This window comes from Scheffersomyces stipitis, chromosome 1 (assembly GCF_000209165.1).
Source record: "Scheffersomyces stipitis CBS 6054 chromosome 1, whole genome shotgun sequence".
NCBI classification, from domain to species: Eukaryota; Fungi; Ascomycota; class Pichiomycetes; order Serinales; family Debaryomycetaceae; genus Scheffersomyces; species Scheffersomyces stipitis.
The window spans coordinates 2833099-2851825 of NC_009068.1; the positions used below are offsets into that span (position 1 = coordinate 2833099).

At 42.0% G+C, this 18727-nt stretch overlaps 9 protein-coding genes across 9 annotated transcripts; 3 read left to right on the forward strand and 6 right to left on the reverse strand. All coding sequences in view use genetic code 12, as the record gives it.

The window, feature by feature from the left end:
- Positions 1–185: 185 nt before the first annotated feature.
- On the reverse strand, positions 186–954 carry PICST_29052 (predicted protein; the record flags this gene model as incomplete). The annotated part of the gene is made up of 2 exons (XM_001387067.1): positions 186–329; positions 601–954. The coding sequence occupies 2 exons, from the start codon at positions 952–954 to the stop codon at positions 186–188; spliced, it is 498 nt and encodes a 165-aa protein (XP_001387104.2).
- A 618-nt stretch (positions 955–1572) lies between these two features.
- PICST_66644 (predicted protein) lies at positions 1573–2234 on the reverse strand (the record flags this gene model as incomplete). The annotated part of the gene is made up of 2 exons (XM_001387068.1): positions 1573–2046; positions 2204–2234. The coding sequence occupies 2 exons, from the start codon at positions 2232–2234 to the stop codon at positions 1589–1591; spliced, it is 489 nt and encodes a 162-aa protein (XP_001387105.2).
- Positions 2235–2795: 561 nt separating this feature from the next.
- On the forward strand, positions 2796–3920 carry PICST_39888 (putative GTP-binding protein engB; the record flags this gene model as incomplete). The annotated part of the gene is made up of 1 exon (XM_001386843.1): positions 2796–3920. The coding sequence occupies one exon, from the start codon at positions 2796–2798 to the stop codon at positions 3918–3920; it is 1125 nt and encodes a 374-aa protein (XP_001386880.2).
- Positions 3921–3937: 17 nt separating this feature from the next.
- GAR1 (H/ACA small nucleolar RNP component GAR1) lies at positions 3938–4812 on the reverse strand. Its single transcript, XM_001387069.1, has one exon. It carries the CDS (start codon positions 4798–4800, stop codon positions 4192–4194), a length of 609 nt encoding a protein of 202 aa, XP_001387106.1. The 5' UTR covers positions 4801–4812; the 3' UTR covers positions 3938–4191.
- A 992-nt stretch (positions 4813–5804) lies between these two features.
- PICST_65016 (EH domain protein) lies at positions 5805–7537 on the forward strand (the record flags this gene model as incomplete). The annotated part of the gene is made up of 2 exons (XM_001386844.1): positions 5805–5845; positions 6402–7537. Coding segments are annotated over exons 1-2 (1152 nt in total), but the record flags the coding sequence as incomplete, so codon positions are not given.
- Positions 7538–10860: 3323 nt separating this feature from the next.
- Positions 10861–12021, reverse strand: IFH2 (alpha-ketoglutarate catabolism dioxygenase; the record flags this gene model as incomplete). Its single annotated transcript, XM_001387070.1, has 1 exon — positions 10861–12021. One exon carries the CDS (start codon positions 12019–12021, stop codon positions 10861–10863), a length of 1161 nt encoding a protein of 386 aa, XP_001387107.2.
- A 1012-nt stretch (positions 12022–13033) lies between these two features.
- On the reverse strand, positions 13034–14191 carry TCD4 (Fe(II)-dependent sulfonate/alpha-ketoglutarate dioxygenase-like protein; the record flags this gene model as incomplete). The annotated part of the gene is made up of 1 exon (XM_001387071.1): positions 13034–14191. One exon carries the CDS (start codon positions 14189–14191, stop codon positions 13034–13036), a length of 1158 nt encoding a protein of 385 aa, XP_001387108.1.
- Positions 14192–15250: 1059 nt separating this feature from the next.
- Positions 15251–16210, reverse strand: PICST_66647 (predicted protein). Its single transcript, XM_001387072.1, has one exon. The coding sequence runs from the start codon at positions 16191–16193 to the stop codon at positions 15423–15425; it is 771 nt and encodes a 256-aa protein (XP_001387109.1). The 5' UTR covers positions 16194–16210; the 3' UTR covers positions 15251–15422.
- A 1667-nt stretch (positions 16211–17877) lies between these two features.
- On the forward strand, positions 17878–18637 carry PICST_75347 (mitochondrial 54S ribosomal protein MRPL51). The gene has a single exon (XM_001386845.1). The coding sequence runs from the start codon at positions 17890–17892 to the stop codon at positions 18310–18312; it is 423 nt and encodes a 140-aa protein (XP_001386882.1). The 5' UTR covers positions 17878–17889; the 3' UTR covers positions 18313–18637.
- Positions 18638–18727: the final 90 nt, after the last annotated feature.

Consider the following 18727-nt stretch of genomic DNA (forward strand, 5'->3'; position numbering starts at 1 on the left):
GATAACACTCGTATATTCGCTCTATCGTGGAGATGAGATGAGTAGAGCAAAATGTACAAGTAGCAAAGTAAGAGATTCAGAATGTTGGGTTGATTATTTAATTGAGCCCAGTAGCCGAACTGTGATTGTAAGGAAAGAAATTTATTGGAGCCAGTGTCCGTTTTTCTAGGCTTATTGTACGTACATTATTCTACGTGAAATCCGGAGTAGACCAGTTTCGCAGCCCCTATACCGAAATGAGCCGCATCGTTGCAGCCCAATTTCATATCCATGTGTTCCGTATGAAACTGACCAGGATGATAGATGAGGCATTGGGCGTACACGGGTAACTGTTTGTTATAACTATTTGTTATATTTTATGTGTATTATTTACTAGTCTTTCAAGCTACATTATCTGCATTCTTGCTACATAGAGGCACTTCAAATTTCAGTTCCATTTTGCTCGTCTGGTTTAATTCAATTTTGCAATTGCAGACTCTTCCCATTTGCTTCTTCGCTCGTCTTTTGGCTCCTGAATTATCCTTAGTTCTCTCATAGTCTTCTACAACTTTTCTGAACTTTTCATTATTCTCTCTTCAAAATTTCTGTGTCTAGCCTCACCTTGTGGCCCAACCATAAGGCATTCTTAGTATGGTCTGGGAAGGCACCTTCCTGGCTTCGTGGGTGTATAAGCACGGAAAGCTTGCCGTGGTTGAGCTGGAAGAACGGAACAAGTTTGACAAACATCTCAGGACTCTTAAAGTCCAACTCCCACATGTTGATAGGGTGGGGTCCAATGGGCTTCTCCCAGAACTTATACACTCTGATATTCTCCTTGGCGATGTCGTCTGCAAATTCTTTCAACACTTTTTCTCTTAAGTCGTATGCTAGTTTTCTTTCGTTTTCGTTGTTGTTGTTCCAGTACGTGTGGATGTCGTAGGAGAGAATTCCCCCGTAGAATGGAGATTCGGCCATGATGAATATGCTATGCACCGGTAGAGTAGGATGGAATCACAGTAGTGAAATCTGTTGGAAGTATGTGGGATCAGAGATCTGAGAGCAACAGACGGTTTTGTTACGTGCCAAATGTTCCAATTGTTGAATCGACTTGAATTGCAAATTGGTTGAAGTTAACTGGATTATCGTTCTGTTGACGATACATTTATCTGTTGTGGCATCAGAAAGCCTTACTAAACCTGTCTACTGTACAGTACTTACTTAGTAAGATTTGTCAGGGCCAAATTACCATATCAAATCGATCAACTTGTCAGCTCAGTCAGAATGATCTAATGAAAAGTTGCCCCATACCAATCTGGACCCATGGTGTTCTGTGATTACGAATCGATTATGTTATACAGTTGTAGGATTTGGAATAAAATAATTTTGCTCTATTCTCATATTTTTCACTCCAAGACAAATTATTCGTTTATAATACCATACTAACGAACTGGTATATGCTTACCTAAACGTCAATCTCATTGGTCTGCTTTGTACTACTTCTGTGTTCCCATGTTCATAGATGCTCGATTTGTAAGTTCTTCTTCTATCACTTTCCGTTGAGTTCTCATTTACTCTGTACTACTATTATAATCATTATCATTACCGTTTACTATTCTCTTTCCTCTCGCTCGAGGTCCCCCATCTGGATCTGGACATAACTGTCTTCGCTTTCACTGCCCAGCAGACTCTGGATCACATCTGTAGGCACAGTTCTGTATCTGCCAGTGCGTTGAAGCTTACTCTGTCTCACTCTCCATTGCTCGTAGGAAGAACTGGCTACTAACCCCACTAGTGAACCTAACACGTTACACCCTATATCGTATATATCAAACACTCGTGTAGGATTCACAAGGCTTTGTACAACCTCCAGTCCCACAGAGCCTCCAACAGTGCACACTGTGAAAGTAATAGTGCGAAGCGTCTTTAGAGACTTGTGCCCCGTATCAAAGACGAAATAGAACTCAGTAGTAAGCACTAGAAACACTCCGAAATGGATGAGTTTGTCGTGCTGAAGTTCAATGGAAGCAAAGCCGAGGTATCCAGCTCCGACCAACGTCACCAAAAAGACTTCCGATGTTAGTAGGATTCGGCAGATTTGAAATAAACAAATGTGGCCATTGTGAAGCATTCAATTCCCTAAATGTAAGCACGTAATCGTAATATAAAAAAACAATTGCAGGTCCAACTCATTGAATGCCACTCCGACTAAGTCCAAAATACTTACGAATAAACACAGGGACTCGTACAGAAACCATGGATACGTGATGAAAATGGAACTCTCGGCCCTGTTTAAAGTAAATAGAGAATGAAACAGATTTGATGAAAGAATCTGTGATAAGTGCGCGACTCTAAATTTGTACTAAATTAACTAAAGGAATGAGATAAGAATTGAAATGGTGAACAAGATTGCTATTTATATACGGGTATAGGATCAGTAGCTTGTGGCTATTTCTTCTCGGAAAGCTTTAGCGTATACATTTTGAAAATGGGAATGCGTTTATGTTTCGTACCTTTTTTTTGCTTGTACACTGTGCTGATAGAAACGATAGCAAAATGAATAGATTAGTTGCTCATCTTTCTGTTCTTTCTGTAATTGCCAAATTTTCAAGATATATATTCATTGCACTGTAATCATCTTTCTAGATTGGCTAGCCGTTCCAAATCTCTTTATCTTCTACCGTTTACTGGTCTGATCACCAAACGTCTTGAATCTGCTAGCTCCATCTCCGTCTCCATAAAATTTAAGACTATATGCCAGATTACCATCGCTTTCCCATTCGATTCCACTTCACTCTTTCTCCAGTATTCCACTAGATATGCTTGTAAGGCCGTCTTCGAGGTATCTACAGCCTTGTAATCATGTTCAAAGACGATATGCTTCCATCAACTATTTGGTGGCTGCTTTGGCGCAAAATAAAGCCAAATTTCCTGAAATTTCACCAGTGAAAAATTCATCCAAATCCAAACCTATAGCTAAAGAGTTACCTCCCAAGAACCTTCTGAGACTTGTGATAACTCCCTCGGCTTTGACGGAGCATTTTCGTCAGGCGGAGTATACCAATTTTTCAGTCCAGCAAATCAGCGAAGCCCAGTCATTCTTCAACCGTGCCAAAGTCAGCTTGGAATGGACATTAGCGGACTACGAAGAAATCCCAGATATCAAATATGAGCGATTGCTTGAAAAGAGAATAACCAGTTTAAATGAAATTGACCCCTATTACAAGACGAAGTACCACGAATCAATGCTTAATTCAAAGAAAACGTTCGGAATTCAGCCTGAGTTGTTGCGGCCACTTCCTGAAGTTCTTCTTTTAGGACACACCAATGTAGGAAAATCGTCGCTTCTCAACAATTTGATTGTCAACTCCGATGCTTCTGAATATGCCTATGTTTCCCAGAGAGCAGGATATACTAAAACTATCAATTGCTACAATATTGGAAGAAAATTGAGGGTGATAGATAGTCCTGGGTATGGCCAATTTGGTGAAGCTAAACAGGGCAAGGTCGTTCTAGACTATATCAGTAAACGCCATTTGCTTAGAAGGGTATTCATTTTGATTGATAGTGTAGAAGGGTTCAGGGTGGAAGATATGCAGATGATGGACCATCTCATTTCTGAGGGAGTTCCATTTGAAGTTGTCTTCACCAAGACAGATGCCGTCATTGGCAAGTATATGCCCAAGAAAGGCATTTTCAACTCCCAGAACAACAAAAAAAGTGATCCACAGAAGAGGGCAGAAATGAGTGATATGATAGCTAAAAGCAACGAACAGGTTATTGCATACTACACCAGAATAATTCACGAAGCCAAGTTACACGAGGTGGTGACTGTGCCAAGGTTACTCTTCAATAATGCCGCTACCAACCGATACATAGACAAGACCCATGGGTTCAAGGAAGTACGAACCACCATCATGGAAAGCTGTGGGTTGTTGAAATAGTCTACGAATACATCTGCCTAGTTCTGATTGACGTTTATGGCAATAATTATAATATAAAATTATACAAAAATGAATAATGAAAATAAGAAAGTTATGAGATATATATGATGATGATAATGACGATGTTCTCTATTTCCATGAGGTGCTTTCTAAAATACAGTTTGTGGCTATAATGGGTGCATCTGGAATGTAGCATAGCAGTAAAGGATTTCGTTACAAATTCATTAGGCTATTGTAGAATGCCAGGAAAGATTAGCAGAAGCATTGGAGCCTAGAAACGGCCACCTCTTCCTCCTCTGGATCCACCAAAACCACCCCTGGATCCTCCACGACCACCAAATCCTCCTCTGGATCCACCACGACCGCCACTGAATCCACCTCTAGAGCCACCACGGCCACCGAATCCTCCTCTGGCTCCTCCACGGCCACCAAATCCTCCTCTGGCTCCTCCACGTCCGCCGAAACCACCTCTGCTAGCACCTCCAGCACCACCAGACTTTCTCTTAGGCTTTGGACCCACTTCCTTAGGCTTTGGCAAGAATCTTTCCAAAGGTAACAACTTGTCTGGACCAATGAAAAATTTATCTCCTTCCTTGAAGGAGTCTGCCTTGACACCTTCAGAAGGCTTGATGGTGAAAAAAACTTCGTTTAATGGACCCAAGATTTCGTCCACCTTTCCAATTTGTGTCTTGTTTTCCAAGTAGATAGGAGCGTTGAAATAAGGGATCTTGACATTGATAGAACGACAGACTATGTCTCCTTCACAAGCTTGCATGAAGGCTCCCATTTCTAAAACAGTGTCGGGAGGACCCTGTTGGAACTGCGAAGGTCCTGTTCTGCCGCCACGGCCGCCTCTAAATCCACCTCTGCCTCTGTTCATGTTGGTTTAGGTATGCTGGGTATGGATATGGATATTCACTTCTGTATGGAACGGTAATTTTTCACTCTGGTTCGAAAAGTTTTAAGCTCATCGAGTGCGACATCGCAGCTAAATGTCGCGTGTCGTCTGCAACTAGATGAGATCTTACAAGGCCAGGGGTAGAATATGGTAATGTACGATATCCGAAAGATGGTAAGTATCTAAATATAATAATTATCTGTGTTTATCATTGGCATGGGTGCTCTTCATTTGTAGCTAAATTAAAATGCCTTCGTCTATACAATTGTATCTCTATCAGTTCGTTGCTACAACCTATGATGTCACGTGATTATTCGTTTTAATTTTAGAGCTGCAATAACTCTATCAAAACACAATAAATTGAAAAACAATTTGTAGTTATATATTCCCTTGTATTGGCTTGGGTGTATCACTAAAGTAACCACACCCAATCGGTTTAATCAGCTACTTTTACGTGCCTATGTCTCTTCCACTTATATCGTGGTCTGTATATAAGGCCATAAAGTCGCCTCAATTGGCTGCGAATTTCATCTCTTGACCAATTTAACATACGAGAGGTCAACCCCCCATTGTTCAATTTCTATGGCTATTGGTAGTTGCAAATGAAGCATAGACCAAAGTCAAGGACATGTCCTAGTAATATATTGTTATATATCAACACATTGACGTTCCACAAATATCCATACCATTCACAATATATTTTCATATGCGACAAATTTACCTCCAACAAAATTGCTACTAATTACTATTTCTACACCTGGTTATCTTCCAACAGTATAGCAATGTTTTAATACTATAATTTCTCTCTATCGTTCTACTGAAATATACGTTATTCAACAATTTTGGCTTCCATCTTGTCCACTCACTCCTATCTTACCTGAGAGCCGGGGTAGTGTACCAACCGCTTCAGAGTCGATATCCAAATCTATGAACAATAACAAGATTGCTGAAAGTAGTCTATTTCTCTTTTCAATTCTGCCGACTACCGAAAGCTTTTGTCTTGCTGATAACATGAGTGTATCGCAGAGTATGTATAAGCAATGGAGGTGCAGTTTAGGTGCGAGAAGCGGCTTGAATCATTCTGATTGGTTGGTCTTGCTAGTGACTGTGCCCCACACTATTTAGATATGGAATATGAACCGGAACGGATTGGATGGATGTTTTTGAGCTTTAAACTAGTCAAGAGTCGTTAGGATGATCGAGTCACACGATTCCGATAATGATACGAAGATTTAAATATATTGTATTTTGATTGGGGATGGTAGAGGGTGAATTTCAAAACATCATTTACAGTGGCTTGATATTGCGAATCATGATGCGAGTCATGAATGCTAAATTATTGACTTATACTATTCAATGAATTCTTAAATATCAATAAGTTAAGAAATATCATTATATGACTGTGAGAAATCAACACGTACTTCTGGGATACTGCTTCGGAACTTTTAGAGTGCTATAGAAGTCTAAGTTCCTACTATCTGATTCTATCAGTATGAGGTGTTCCTGAGGATATAACTGATAGGAGTTTCCATTCCGCTTCCTATTACTTTTTCGATCTATAAGTTTTCTTACTAACAGCACAGGTGCTCCACAGTTCAAGGTGGGCCTCACGCCCGAAGAGAAATCGTTCTTTTCAGAGGTGTTCAAGTCTTTAGACCCGGAAAACACCGGAATCGTCACAGGTGAAAAGGCCAGGTCCACATTCGAGAAATCTGGCTTGCCTCCTTCAATTTTAGGAGAAATCTGGCAACTTGCCGATACCAACAACTTGGGATTCTTGACCCAATTTGGCTTCTGTTACGCTATGCGTCTTATCGGGTACACCCAGGCAGGCTACCATCCATCAGCAGGCTTGGGTGATACTCCTGGACCATTGCCCAAGTTTGCAAATTTGGGTTTGGCTCCCTTGCTGGCACAAGCCACGAGAAACATTTCTTCTGCGCCAACTCAACTTCCAGTTGCTAGCTATCTTACATCAGTTCCTCCAACTGACGTCCAGAAATTCTCCCAGCTCTTTGTAAAAACCGTAGGGTCTACTACTGGCGAATTAGGAGGCACGCAAGCCAGAGACATCTTCATGAAGGCTAAGTTGCCTACCGTGATTTTGGGCCAGATTTGGAGCTTGGTTGATCGTTACAATACTGGCCAATTAGGTCTTCCTGCTTTTGTAATTGCTATGCATTTGATCCAGGGCTCTTTGAGCGGTCAGATCACCCAATTGCCGACCGTTTTGCCAGAAAGCATCTGGCAATCTGCAACTCCACAAGTAGCTAACCAGCAACAACCTGTAGATACTGGAAATCGCCAGACTTCGTACGGCTCAGTAAGCTCTCAGGCAACCACTGTAAGACGCCCTACTCTGAGAGAGGTATCTGCATCTTCAGTAGCACCAGTTTCTGATGAATGGGTTGCTACACCTACAATGAAACAACAGTACGCTTCCATTTTCAACAACCTCGAAAAGGGTAAGTCTGGCCACTTGAATCCAAACCAAGTTGCTTCGTTCTTGATGACTTCTAAGCTTGGTGAACAGGACTTAGCCACCATCTGGGACTTGTCGGATACTCAGAATACCGGTATCTTTGGTTTGACGGAGTTCTCTATTGCCCTTTTCTTGGTCAACAGAAGGTTGGCTGGAGGAAGCTTGCCCAACATCGTTCCACATTCCTTAATTGAATCGTTGTCAGCACCTGCTTCTGCACCAGCTGCTGCTTCAGCAGTACCACCTCCTATTCCAGAACATGTCCATACAACTAGTGGATTATCACAAGTTCCACAACAAGTTCAACAGCCATTGTCTTCTCCTCAGAAGTCCAAGAGTGCTATGGACGATCTTGTAGATATCTTTGGCTCTTCACCTGTTCCAGCTGCAGCATCTGTGGCTGTTTCTGAAGCTGCTCCACCCAAACCAGCCCTAGTTGCTCGTTCTTCTAGTAGCGATTTGACTCCATCCAGTTCTGAAATCAGAAAGACGTTAACTGGCTCGTTCAGACCAACATCTAACTTTGGTCAGAGCTTGATGCAAAAACAGCAATTGACCTCTCCAAGAGAAGAAAAGGATGAAGACAGCTTGTTGGGCGAAGACGTAAATAGCAGAAGTATTCTGTCTCATGAGAATCAGCTGACTTCTTCTCCAGCTCCAGCTGCTGTTCCTCAACAAAGAGAACAGAAGGTAGTCAACTACGAGGCATTGAGAAGCGTGCCACCTCCCCCAGTGAAAAGAAACGCTTTGGAACAGCAACATACGCCAGCTTCCAGTCCATTACCAACTCCTCAGGAGCAACCTCAACCTGTTTCACGCGAGTTATCGTTTCAACAACCTGCTACACCACAATATTACCAACAGCAAAATGACGATTTACTTGCTGACTCGAATCCTGAGATTTCTGGACAGTTGTCCCAAGCCAATTCTGATATTGCCAACGTCTCAAATCAGATCAAGTCTCTTGCAACTCAAACTACCAGCTTACACGAAAAGAAACTTAGAGCAGAGAATGAGTTGCAGAGAATTTTGGCTACCAAAGTTGAGATTGAAAGTAAGTTGAAGCAATTGAGGACTTCTTACCAGAACGAAGTCAAACAAGTTGATTTGGTTGAGTCGAATTTGGCATCTGCGAAAGAGGAAACTGAAGCTTTGAGGTCTGAAGCATCGATTTCGGAAGCTAAGTTCAACTCTTTGTCTACCGAGCTTCATGAAAAGCAGGTTGCACAAGAAGAGTTGCAGAAACAGAACAACACCTTAAAGGAAAAGTTAGGAACGTTGAATGCTGAGATTGCTGAGCTTGAGAAGCAAGTTGGAGCCGCTACCTCTGAGAACCAAAAGTTGGCCAACCAAGCTTCTGTTAAGAAATCTCAGACCCAGGTTGCTATTGTCAAGTCTGAAGAGTTGAAGAGTAAAATAAGGGACTTGCAGGCATCTCATGCTCAACTCCAAGCTCAAATTGACGATTCTGAACAAAAGAGGTTGGATGCTGAAGCAGAACAAAAGGCTTTGGATCAACACCATGAACAACTTGCTGCAAGTAAGCCTACCAAGCCATCTGCTGGACTCACTGCTAAGTCTGTCTTGGCTGGAGGTGCTGTAGGAGCAGCCCTTGGTGGTGTAGCAGCAGCTGCTGGATCTTACTTTGGTGGAAACAAAGACATTCCAATTGAAACTCCAGCTGCAAGACAAATTATTCCAGAATCAACAGTGGTTGATTCAAAATCAAAGGAAATTGTGCCAGAACCAAAGGAAGCTGTCTCCGAGGAGGAAAGTCAAGATAAAGAAATTGAACAGCCAGTAGCAAAGTCTTCTTCTGAAAAGTTCGATTTCGAGGAAAGCTCGGCTGACGAGACTGAGGGCTTGCCAGAGCCAAATGTAGATTGGGCAGGTGATGCGGAAGATAAAACTGTGAACGAAACCAAGTTCTCTGATATCCAGGGAGGTGTTTCAGAAGATAAGGATACTGTAGAAGAAATCAATCTGAGATTTCCTGACTTATCTGTTGATGGTGGTGCCGATAAGTTCACTAGTGCCACTGCCACCTCTTCTGTCACTACTGATTTCAAGGGTGTAGACGAAGGAGAGACTCCAGTAACATCTCCTAGCAATTCAGATTTCCAATTCCCCCAGGGAGCTGGTGCAGGAATTGTAGGAGGCATGGTAGGTATGCCCGGAGTGTTGGTTGGAGTGCAGAGAACGGATTCGTTGACTTCCAGCGTCCAGAATAATGCTGCATTGTCAGTTAGAGACGACAACATCGATGATATCAGCGACCGTGACACCATTGACAATATCGTAGGGGACTCTGAGGAAACCGTTCCAAACTCAGCTGAAACTGAAAACTTCGATAACGAACCCATAGCAGGTCATGAACAAGCACCTAGTCACGAAGATTCTAGTGATGGTGATAAGGTTTCCTCTGGTGTTGAGTCATTTGAGATTGTGAATGCGGAGGAGGCTAGAGCACAAGAAGCACAGTTCAACTATGGCTCAGCGAAAGGTGTATCTGAAGTGGAAAACGAAGGGGCAGCAGGATCTTCACCAGCTATCGATGAAGAGTTCCCTCCAATTAGAGAACTCGAATATGACGAATACGATTCTTCTGACAACGCTTCTCATTCAGACAAGTTTGACGATGCCGTGGATGACTTGCCACATCAGCCACATCATCCACAACATCCTGGTTCTGGAATTGAAGTTGTAGAAGACGCACCAAGAGAGCTAGTCGAAGACGTTCAAGCCAAGTCAACAGGGCCCTTCGATGAATTCGATAACGGCTTTGATGAATTAGAGCCTACTACTGCTGAACATCCTTCTGAAGCTCCAGAAGTTGCTGCTGGTGTCCAGAGGGAAGATCTTTTCGCTGACGAGTTCGACAACTTGGAAGAAGCACAGGCTGAAACCGGTGCTGGTGATGATATTTTCGGCAAAGACGAGTTCCCTGAGAATGCCTTAACTGAAGATTTCACGGAAGCTGGAGAACAGTACTTTGCGCAATCAAGAGCTCCAGACTTTAGTGCTTCTGCCAACTCTGTAACACAGTCCACTACTTCTGCTAACGATGAGTGGGAACAGCTTTTTGCCGGCTTTGGTAACGCTGTTCCTGCTACTATTGAAAGTTCTCCCACACAGCCAAGTGTTGCTTCTGCCATTCCAGCATTCGAAAATGACTCTGCCAAGGACGCTTCTGTTCAAGAATTGGTCGGTATGGGCTTTGATCAGCATACTGTTCTTGAGGCTCTTGAGAAGCTGAACTGGGAATTGGAAGCTGCTACGAACTATTTGTTAGATAATGCTTGATTTACACGTTCGATAATTAAAATACGTGACGATTATTGTTTTATAATGTACGAGGAATTGAATGATAATAAAATTACCTTAATGTAGTAGGTTACAATATAGTAGAAAATTTATGAGGTTCTAAAATGTGCGTTGCGATCGTTTTCCTTATGAGGTACTTACAAATGGATTACAACAAAATACTTTTTATTTTAGCTTTTCTTATTATATACACAAGAGTGATTGCGTCAAGCATCCAGGCATTGAGTCTTACGGCATCAAGCAGTAACGGACTTCAATGCTTCTTCTAAGTCCCCAACATCATACTCTTCCTTGTTCAAGTCGTTCAAGTCTTCGACTGGTCTTTCAGCTTGTGGAGTGATTCTGAAGGCATGTCTGTGAACAGGGGTGTCCCAATCAATGATGGCTGAATGAACAGTTCTTCTGTTATCCCACAAAACAACCGAGTTTGGTTCCCAGTTGGCTCTTAATTGTAAATCGTGGGAAGATTCAATGTGGTCAAACAAGAACTTAAGCAAGTACTCGGATTCTTCTTCCTTCAATTCAACAATCTTTCTGGCGAAGGGCTTGTTCAAGAAGATAGCCTTTTCACCGGTGACTGGGTGGGTTCTGATCAATGGATGGATGTTTGAAACTGGCTTTCTTCTTTCAATTCCACCTTGACCTCTGGAGTTAGAGGCTTGATCCTTAGAAGTGTGCAACACATGTAAGCCGGCCAATCTCTTTTGGAACTCTGGCGACAATCTGTTGTAGGCTTCGACGGTGTCAGCAAAAATGGTGTCACCACCAGATTCTGGACCTTCAATTACTGAGAAGAAAGTGGTTCCTGGTGGTTGCAATTCGTACGAAACGTCCGAGTGCCATCCAACGTTGTTGGTTCTGTTGGAGAAAACTCTTTCAAACTCACCCTTGTCTGGTCTTCTGTAGGTGATGTGCAACTCTGGGTGGTTTCTTGGAGCACCAGATGTTGGGTGGATGTGCAATCTTCCGAAGTGTTTACCGTATTCAACTGCGAAAGCTGGACCCTTGTCGGCAAAGTCTTGTTCTCTGAAGATGACAACACCTCTTTGAGCGACCAAGAGGGCCAATTCATCCTTACCAGCAGAGTCTAACTGAGACAATTGAACACCAGTGACCAGGGAACCGAACTTAGGAGTAACCTTCTTGATAGAGTAGTCTCCTTCCTTGGGGAACAAGTTTGGGAAAGAGGTATCAGCTCTTCTACCTGGGTCTTCGTGCTTGAAGAACTTTAAAGGTGGGTACTTTTGCTTAGGGTCCCAGGTAGGCAAGAAGTCTGGGTGACTAGATCTGTCTCTGTTGCTCTTGTTGATGACCAAGACTCCGTCGGAGTCTACCTCGTCTTGTCCCTCAAAGAAATGGATATCGTAATTACCGAAGCGAGTACCTTGGCTAGCCATTGTGTAATTATAATGTCTGTGTTTAAGATTAATCAAATCTGAATAACATTCTAACAATCAAAACTTTGTCTACTGAGATTTCGACAGACTTTTATAGTCAATCGGCTGGACTAGGTTCGGGTGAGAATTTTTTATATGAGATACAGCTCAGCCTAATTGGGACCCCATAATATGTCACCATAGCTTATAAAGCACTATCTACGTGATTCAGAATCCAGAGCCACCACAGTTTTCCGTGAGCCGAGCCGAGCCGCTTTCGCAGCCTAAATTCGCATTTTTTGCAATCGAAGTGTCACGTGGAAACAGCTGCAAAATGTCAAATCTGGCAAATGTGGCTCACATCTACCAGTATATATAGCGATTTAGCTTGACTTTTTGAAGGGTCACCTGATAAGGACCTGGCTCGCTACTACCTCACACAGCTTAGCGATATGGTATATCCAAGACTTCTCGAACGATTCTCGGCTCGGGTGGGTTCTTTTCGGGAGAGAGCCACCAGGTTCCATAGACGATGCAAATTTCACCCGAGCCTATCGATCGCATAGATATCGGATGGTCCAAAATAGCCCACAGATTGCAACATCAACTTGATGCAAATGTGGGGCTATAGAGAGGACTCTTCAGGTCTTTGCATGTGGCAGATCTTCATCTAAGTCAGTTGGTTCCGAGTCCTGTGCAATGAGCATATCGGCCTATTTTCAATACTTTCTGGCCCCATTTTGGGTTGCAGATAAATTTGTAGCTTACTTCTTTTACTTATCATTTTAAGTTGACTCGGTACCTTTTCTTGATCTATTTTTTCGAATATTTTCCATCGTTTTGTCTCTTAGCACATGTTCTTCTAAATATTTTGCAACCATTGCATCATTTTCATCTTCGACTCATCGGTTCCTACATCGCCATCATATTCGTAAGTAATGTTTCATTTTTGCTTATCGTATCGAGCTAACTAAGTTTTTTATGTTACAGGTGGTAATAATAAAAATGTTTGTAAATTGCATCATCCGATTGGCTAATGTAAAACAGCTTTCAAAGCTTCAGCAACATCACCAACGTCGTACTCTTCTTTATTCAAGTCCTTCAAGTCTTCCACAGGTCTTTCGGCTTGTGGAGTGATTCTGAAGGCATGTCTAGAAACTGCAGTTTCCCAGTCGATGATGGCTGAGTGGTGCACCCTTCTATTGTCCCAGATAACCACTGTGTTTGGTTCCCAATTGGCTCTCAATTGCAAGTCATGGGATTGCTCAATGTGGTCGTACAAGAATTTAAGCAAAGACTCGGATTCTTCTTCTTTCAACTCAACGATTCTTCTAGCAAATGATCTATTGACAAACAAACTCTTTGCACCGGTAACTGGATGAATTCTGACCAATGGATGGATGTTTGAAACTGGCTTTCTTCTTTCAATTCCACCTTGGCCTCTAGAGTTAGAAGCTTGGTCTTCGGAAGTATGCAACACATGTAAGCCGGCCAACCTCTTCTGGAAAGCTGGAGATAATCTGTTGTATGCTTCGACTGAATCGGCGAAGATGGTGTCACCACCGGATTCCGGCCCTTCCAATACTGAGAAAAAAGTGATCCCTGCTGGTTGCAACTCGTAGGATACATCAGTATGGTACTGAACAGCATTAGTGCTATTGGAGAAAACTCTCTCGAATTCGCCGGGATCAGCTCTTCTGTAGGTGATGTGCAACTCTGGGTGGTTTCTTGGAGCACCAGATGTTGGGTGGATGTGCAATCTTCCGAAGTGTTTACCATATTCAACTGCGAAAGCTGGACCTTTGGCTGCGAAATCCTGGTCGCGGAAGATTACCACTCCTCTTTGTGCCACAAAAAGAGCCAACTCGTCTTTACCAGCTGAGTCCAATTGAGACAATTGAACTCCCCTAACTTCGGATCCCAACTTGGGAGTGACTTTCTTGACGATTTGTTCGTGATCTTTGGCAAATAGATTGGGGAAAGATGGATCGGCTCTCTTTCCAGGATCTTCATGCTTGAAAAACTTCAAAGGTGGGTACTTCTGGCTGGGATCCCAAGTAGGCAAGAATTCAGGGTAATGAGATTGCTCTCTGTTTCTCTTGTTGATGGTCAAAATTCCGTCTTCCCCAATTTCGTCTTGGCCAGCAAAGAAATGGGTGTCGAAGTTTCCGTAAGTTGCAGTTGAAGACATAGTGAAAATTTAGTAGAAATGGTAGTTATCGTACTAGACTAAAAGCGTAATGGTAGTCAATTGCAGTGATTACTAGTCAATAGTAGCTAAAGTTCTTCCGAATCACTGGTAAAACATTTCTAGATTCACTCTGTATATATACAATTGCTCCGGCTTCCATCCATTATGAAATTTTTCTGACTTTAGCAGGTAGAGCCACAGTTCGCAAAATGTACAATAGATAAGCTGACTAGTGCGCCAGATCACGAGCAGACTCTTTCTCTAAATCGTTTCTGGAGAAGAATGAAGAGGGGAGGGCGGCGGTTCGGATGAGATGGAACCACGCGAGAGTCAGACAATTGGACAATGCGATTCCATGGGCTGGCGGAATAGACATTCGTAAAAGGAAACTACAGCAGAGAAAGAGGACTGGAATAGTTGAAAACTCTCATCTTCGGCAAGGAAAAACTCGCTCGGCCGGATTGTTCAGTAGTTACGAGATACGAGATAACCAATCAGCAATCGTAAATCAATACACATTTGGACCAGGTGCCGCTTGCGAGACTCGGGATAAGCTGAGAGAAGATAAGAAATTTCAGGATGCGACTAGCGGAATCTACAAAACAAGAACTCTATATCCGCAATTTTTGTCCCAAAGCACAGAATGGCAATAGAACGAAGACTGTGGGTTCTCTTGTCTGTGGGCCATCTGCTTCTATTGCCTGATTCAAGATTACCCATCGTATGACATCCATGGTCCCCAAGTCACTCCCGGATGGAAAGTCATAGGATCTCATTGTACATTTTCACGTGACTGGATCCAAAATGTCAATATTCTACATGATTTTGATCACATGATCTCTCGGTTCTTCCTTTTTTTCCTTCGCTGCTTCCTTTTCCAGGAACGGCTCTCGGAGACGACAGTATCGCCACGTGATTTCGCTCTCTACTGCCGATAGAGGTGAATAGCCGCAACATCAAAATTTTTCTGTACGGGGTTCTCCAGAACAGGCAAGTGGTCAGATTGACTACCGCTGGAGTCAAAGCTGCTACAAATCTACAAGAATGAGTCAGATTTTTCAGATATGATAACATATGACGAAAACATATGATATTATGTATATCCATTAAGTTTGTGCTATACCCTGATCCCAAAGAACGTACTCTATAAATGAAACGTAGACTGTAAACATGAAACAGTGAAGAATTGAAATTTTCCTTTTGTAAACCTTGCCATTTTTGATTTTGGCCATTAGATTTGGCACAAGTCGTTGTTAACGTTGAACGACGTGATGACGAACTTGGCCTGGAGAGATGTAGGAGGAGTAGATGGAGCTGCGCCGATGACCTCTTCTTCCTTTTTGATTTGGACTTCTTGTTTGAACTCTTGCTTGAACTCTTTGAATTCCTTAAATTCTTGCTTAATGCCTCTGATGTTGCTGTCCTTCGATTTGTAGCTGAGGTTGAGCAATGGTGGAAGTGCGATGTAGCTGATATCGGCGACCTCCTGTTTGATATCGGCGACTGGAGATTGTGAAGGAGATGGGTATGGGTTGACGACAGCAGGCTGCTCTGTCTTGATTTCGGTCTTGGGTTCTATTTTGACCGGTTCAATCAAGGAGCTGATAGAGCATTTGGTCGACTTGGCATCTTTTCTTACATCGATGAAATGCGATGTAGAAGGCGAAGCTGTGATGATTTGTGGAAGCATGAAAGATTTAGGCAAGACAACCGGTTCTGGTGAAGAATCACAAGAATCAGAAGAGGCAGCAGAGTCTGGCCAACAGCACTCCAAAAAGTTACGTGTGCACCCCTGGCATTTTCCGTTGACTTTGTCTTCGTCGCACTTCTTCTTTCTCTTACGGCAGGTCAAACAGCCTGTTTTCGTTCTTCTTTTCACTGGAGCGGAAGCTTCTTTCTTGGCCGGCTTAGAAATTCTTTTGCTAGAGGCCATCCTCACGCTTTTCGGCTTCACCGAGATGTTCAATACCTGTTGGTATTCTCTGTAGTTGGCTCTTTCCATTTGGCAGAGTATAAATGATATCAGAAACAAGAAATATGTATAACTGTTAAGCAGAAGGCCTGAAGAATATGTGACAAATTTTTCACTGGCATCCTTGTGGTTATATACGGATTGCTGACTCAATTCTATTTTGCAGTTGCTCCCAAGACGGCAACTGAGGGAGAATTAACCGCGTTGACGCTTGTCCCAGATCGTCAGTCCAACGCGAAGCTGGGGCGTAACTGCGATGGAAACGGAAGGAGAAGTCGCACTTCTCGCGCATGCCTGCCATTTCAGGCCTAACACAATCAGATTTTGCCGTTCTGGATACGGTGGCTGGAGACTAAGCGCTCGCACGACATCTGTCTGGCTGCACGACATTAGGAGACTTTTTCGCAACATCTTCAGATATCAAGAACCGTACGGGGTTGATCTGGGGTGTGTTAAATTTGGTTAGTCAAATGCCATAAACACATAAGAGTTTGATTCCAAGTACTGATAGATATGAATTTATATATCGGTGATGCTATAAATTTGATTTTGTTCAAATTTGGTATTTTCATTCATGAAATTCTTGTATCTCTTGACAATATGAATGGTTGGCAATACTGTGACTTTAATGAAACATGCTATTGATACCAAATCTGGTAAGCATTAGGTTACAGTATGGATACCACAAGACATTTGCGTTAGGCAAGAACTTTTACTTGTTTGCAACTTTTATTGCAATTCTTAGTCATTGGCATTTGTATATTTGTTGCTCATACTTCAATTACCCTTCCAAGCCCAATAATCTTTTGAACATGACTGAAAAAAAATGGAACAACCATTTCAACACTGTTCAGACTAAAGCTTGTTAGTCCTTCAAGTGTTCTGGCTTCATGTGAATGTATTCAAAATACAAAAAAAAACAATGGTCCCTAGCAGGATCGAACTGCTGATCTTGGCGTTATTAGCACCACGCCTTAACCAACTGGGCCAAGGGACCTTAATTGTGCGATAGAATCTTACTATTCAAATCAGTTAGTATTAAAATCACGGGTTTTTGGTCACATGAATTACACTAATATAAGAATAATTATCTCTATTGTAATGGAATCATAGTATAAAAGTAACCATAGAATTCCAAGAGAACCTTGACATCAAATAGAATAGAATAAACCTGTATTGGACTGGGAGCGACTTAATTTTTTAGATGTTTTTGAACTTTGCAAAAAATATGGAAAAATAAGAAGAATGTACTTGGAAAACTTTATGTTTGTATTGTTAAAATAGATCAACTTCCTTTTCCAAATATGAGCTACTTTCTACTATATATTGATTACATGTAACATTCTTAATACTATTATTCATTAACAGATCTTCGATAATTGAATGGTTGTGAAAAATACCGAAGCTGACTATGCGAATTACCATACTGATCTTCCATCTAACTCTAGTAAAGTATCCACAGAATACAATTTATTTAAATAAGCGTATATATTACACGATCACAATCTTTGCCAAATTAAGACCATTTATCTTACTTTCTCTTCCATATCCATTTCCAAACATAAAGAATTGTACTGATAGATCCACCCATTGAATTCTGGCCAGAACCAATCAAATTGTGCAAGCACACTACCTGTGAACTTAGTCAAAAAATTTTCAGAGTTTCTCTACTCCAGGTTCAACTCTTTGGAATAGCAGCACATACGTGTTTACACATATATCTACCATGCCTGTGAAAGCCATAGCCAAGACGTCGATTGCCCGCAATGGTATTGGTGCATTTGTTCTTCCCTGCCACAAGATTTCTGTACAATACTGTAACTGGGGAGGTTCCTCTTCTGGCTTGAGACAACTCTTGAAGTCAGGAAAGATGGATTCGATAGCGTCCCAGAAGTCTGGCGTCGTTTTTGATGTAGTAAAGAGAGTCGGACATCCAAAGTTGATCTTCCACTACAATAACAGCCAGAAGCAAGAAGTTGATATTGCTAATTTGGAAGCTAGTCAGATTGTAGAAAAGTTGAATGAGTACAGCCAGAGATCAGGTGCTCCATTGTTCAAGTTCAACCACAAGGTTTTGTCTAACAACGACTCGGTCAGAGGTATCTGGTCGCCTATGCATGCTCCTAAGAGCCACAGACACAAGATCTAAAAGAATAAAGAGAAGATATGACGAACGCAGAAGTGAGAAATGATCAATGAAATAACTTCAAGAATTCTACGAAAATTTGAACTTGAAGAAATCATTAGAATTGAAAAGAGAGAGAAAATCAGAAGAAGGAAGATCGTCAGAAAATGACGAAAAGAGGGATTACGAGTTCTATACTCGTAATGACTTCCTTGAGGATGTGAATCTCTCATTACAAAAGAGGTACCAGAGTGCCAATTTGCATGTACAATATATATATAAAGACATGGATCAAGTTGGTCCATGCGATTCTTCGTTGTAAATAGACTATTGAAGATACGAATAGCAGACCACAAAACGTACAGAGTAGGCAAGAGTACTGAAGACTCGAGCGAACAGATGTAGTAACAGTTAATGACTTCATGAAAAGTCAAATTTT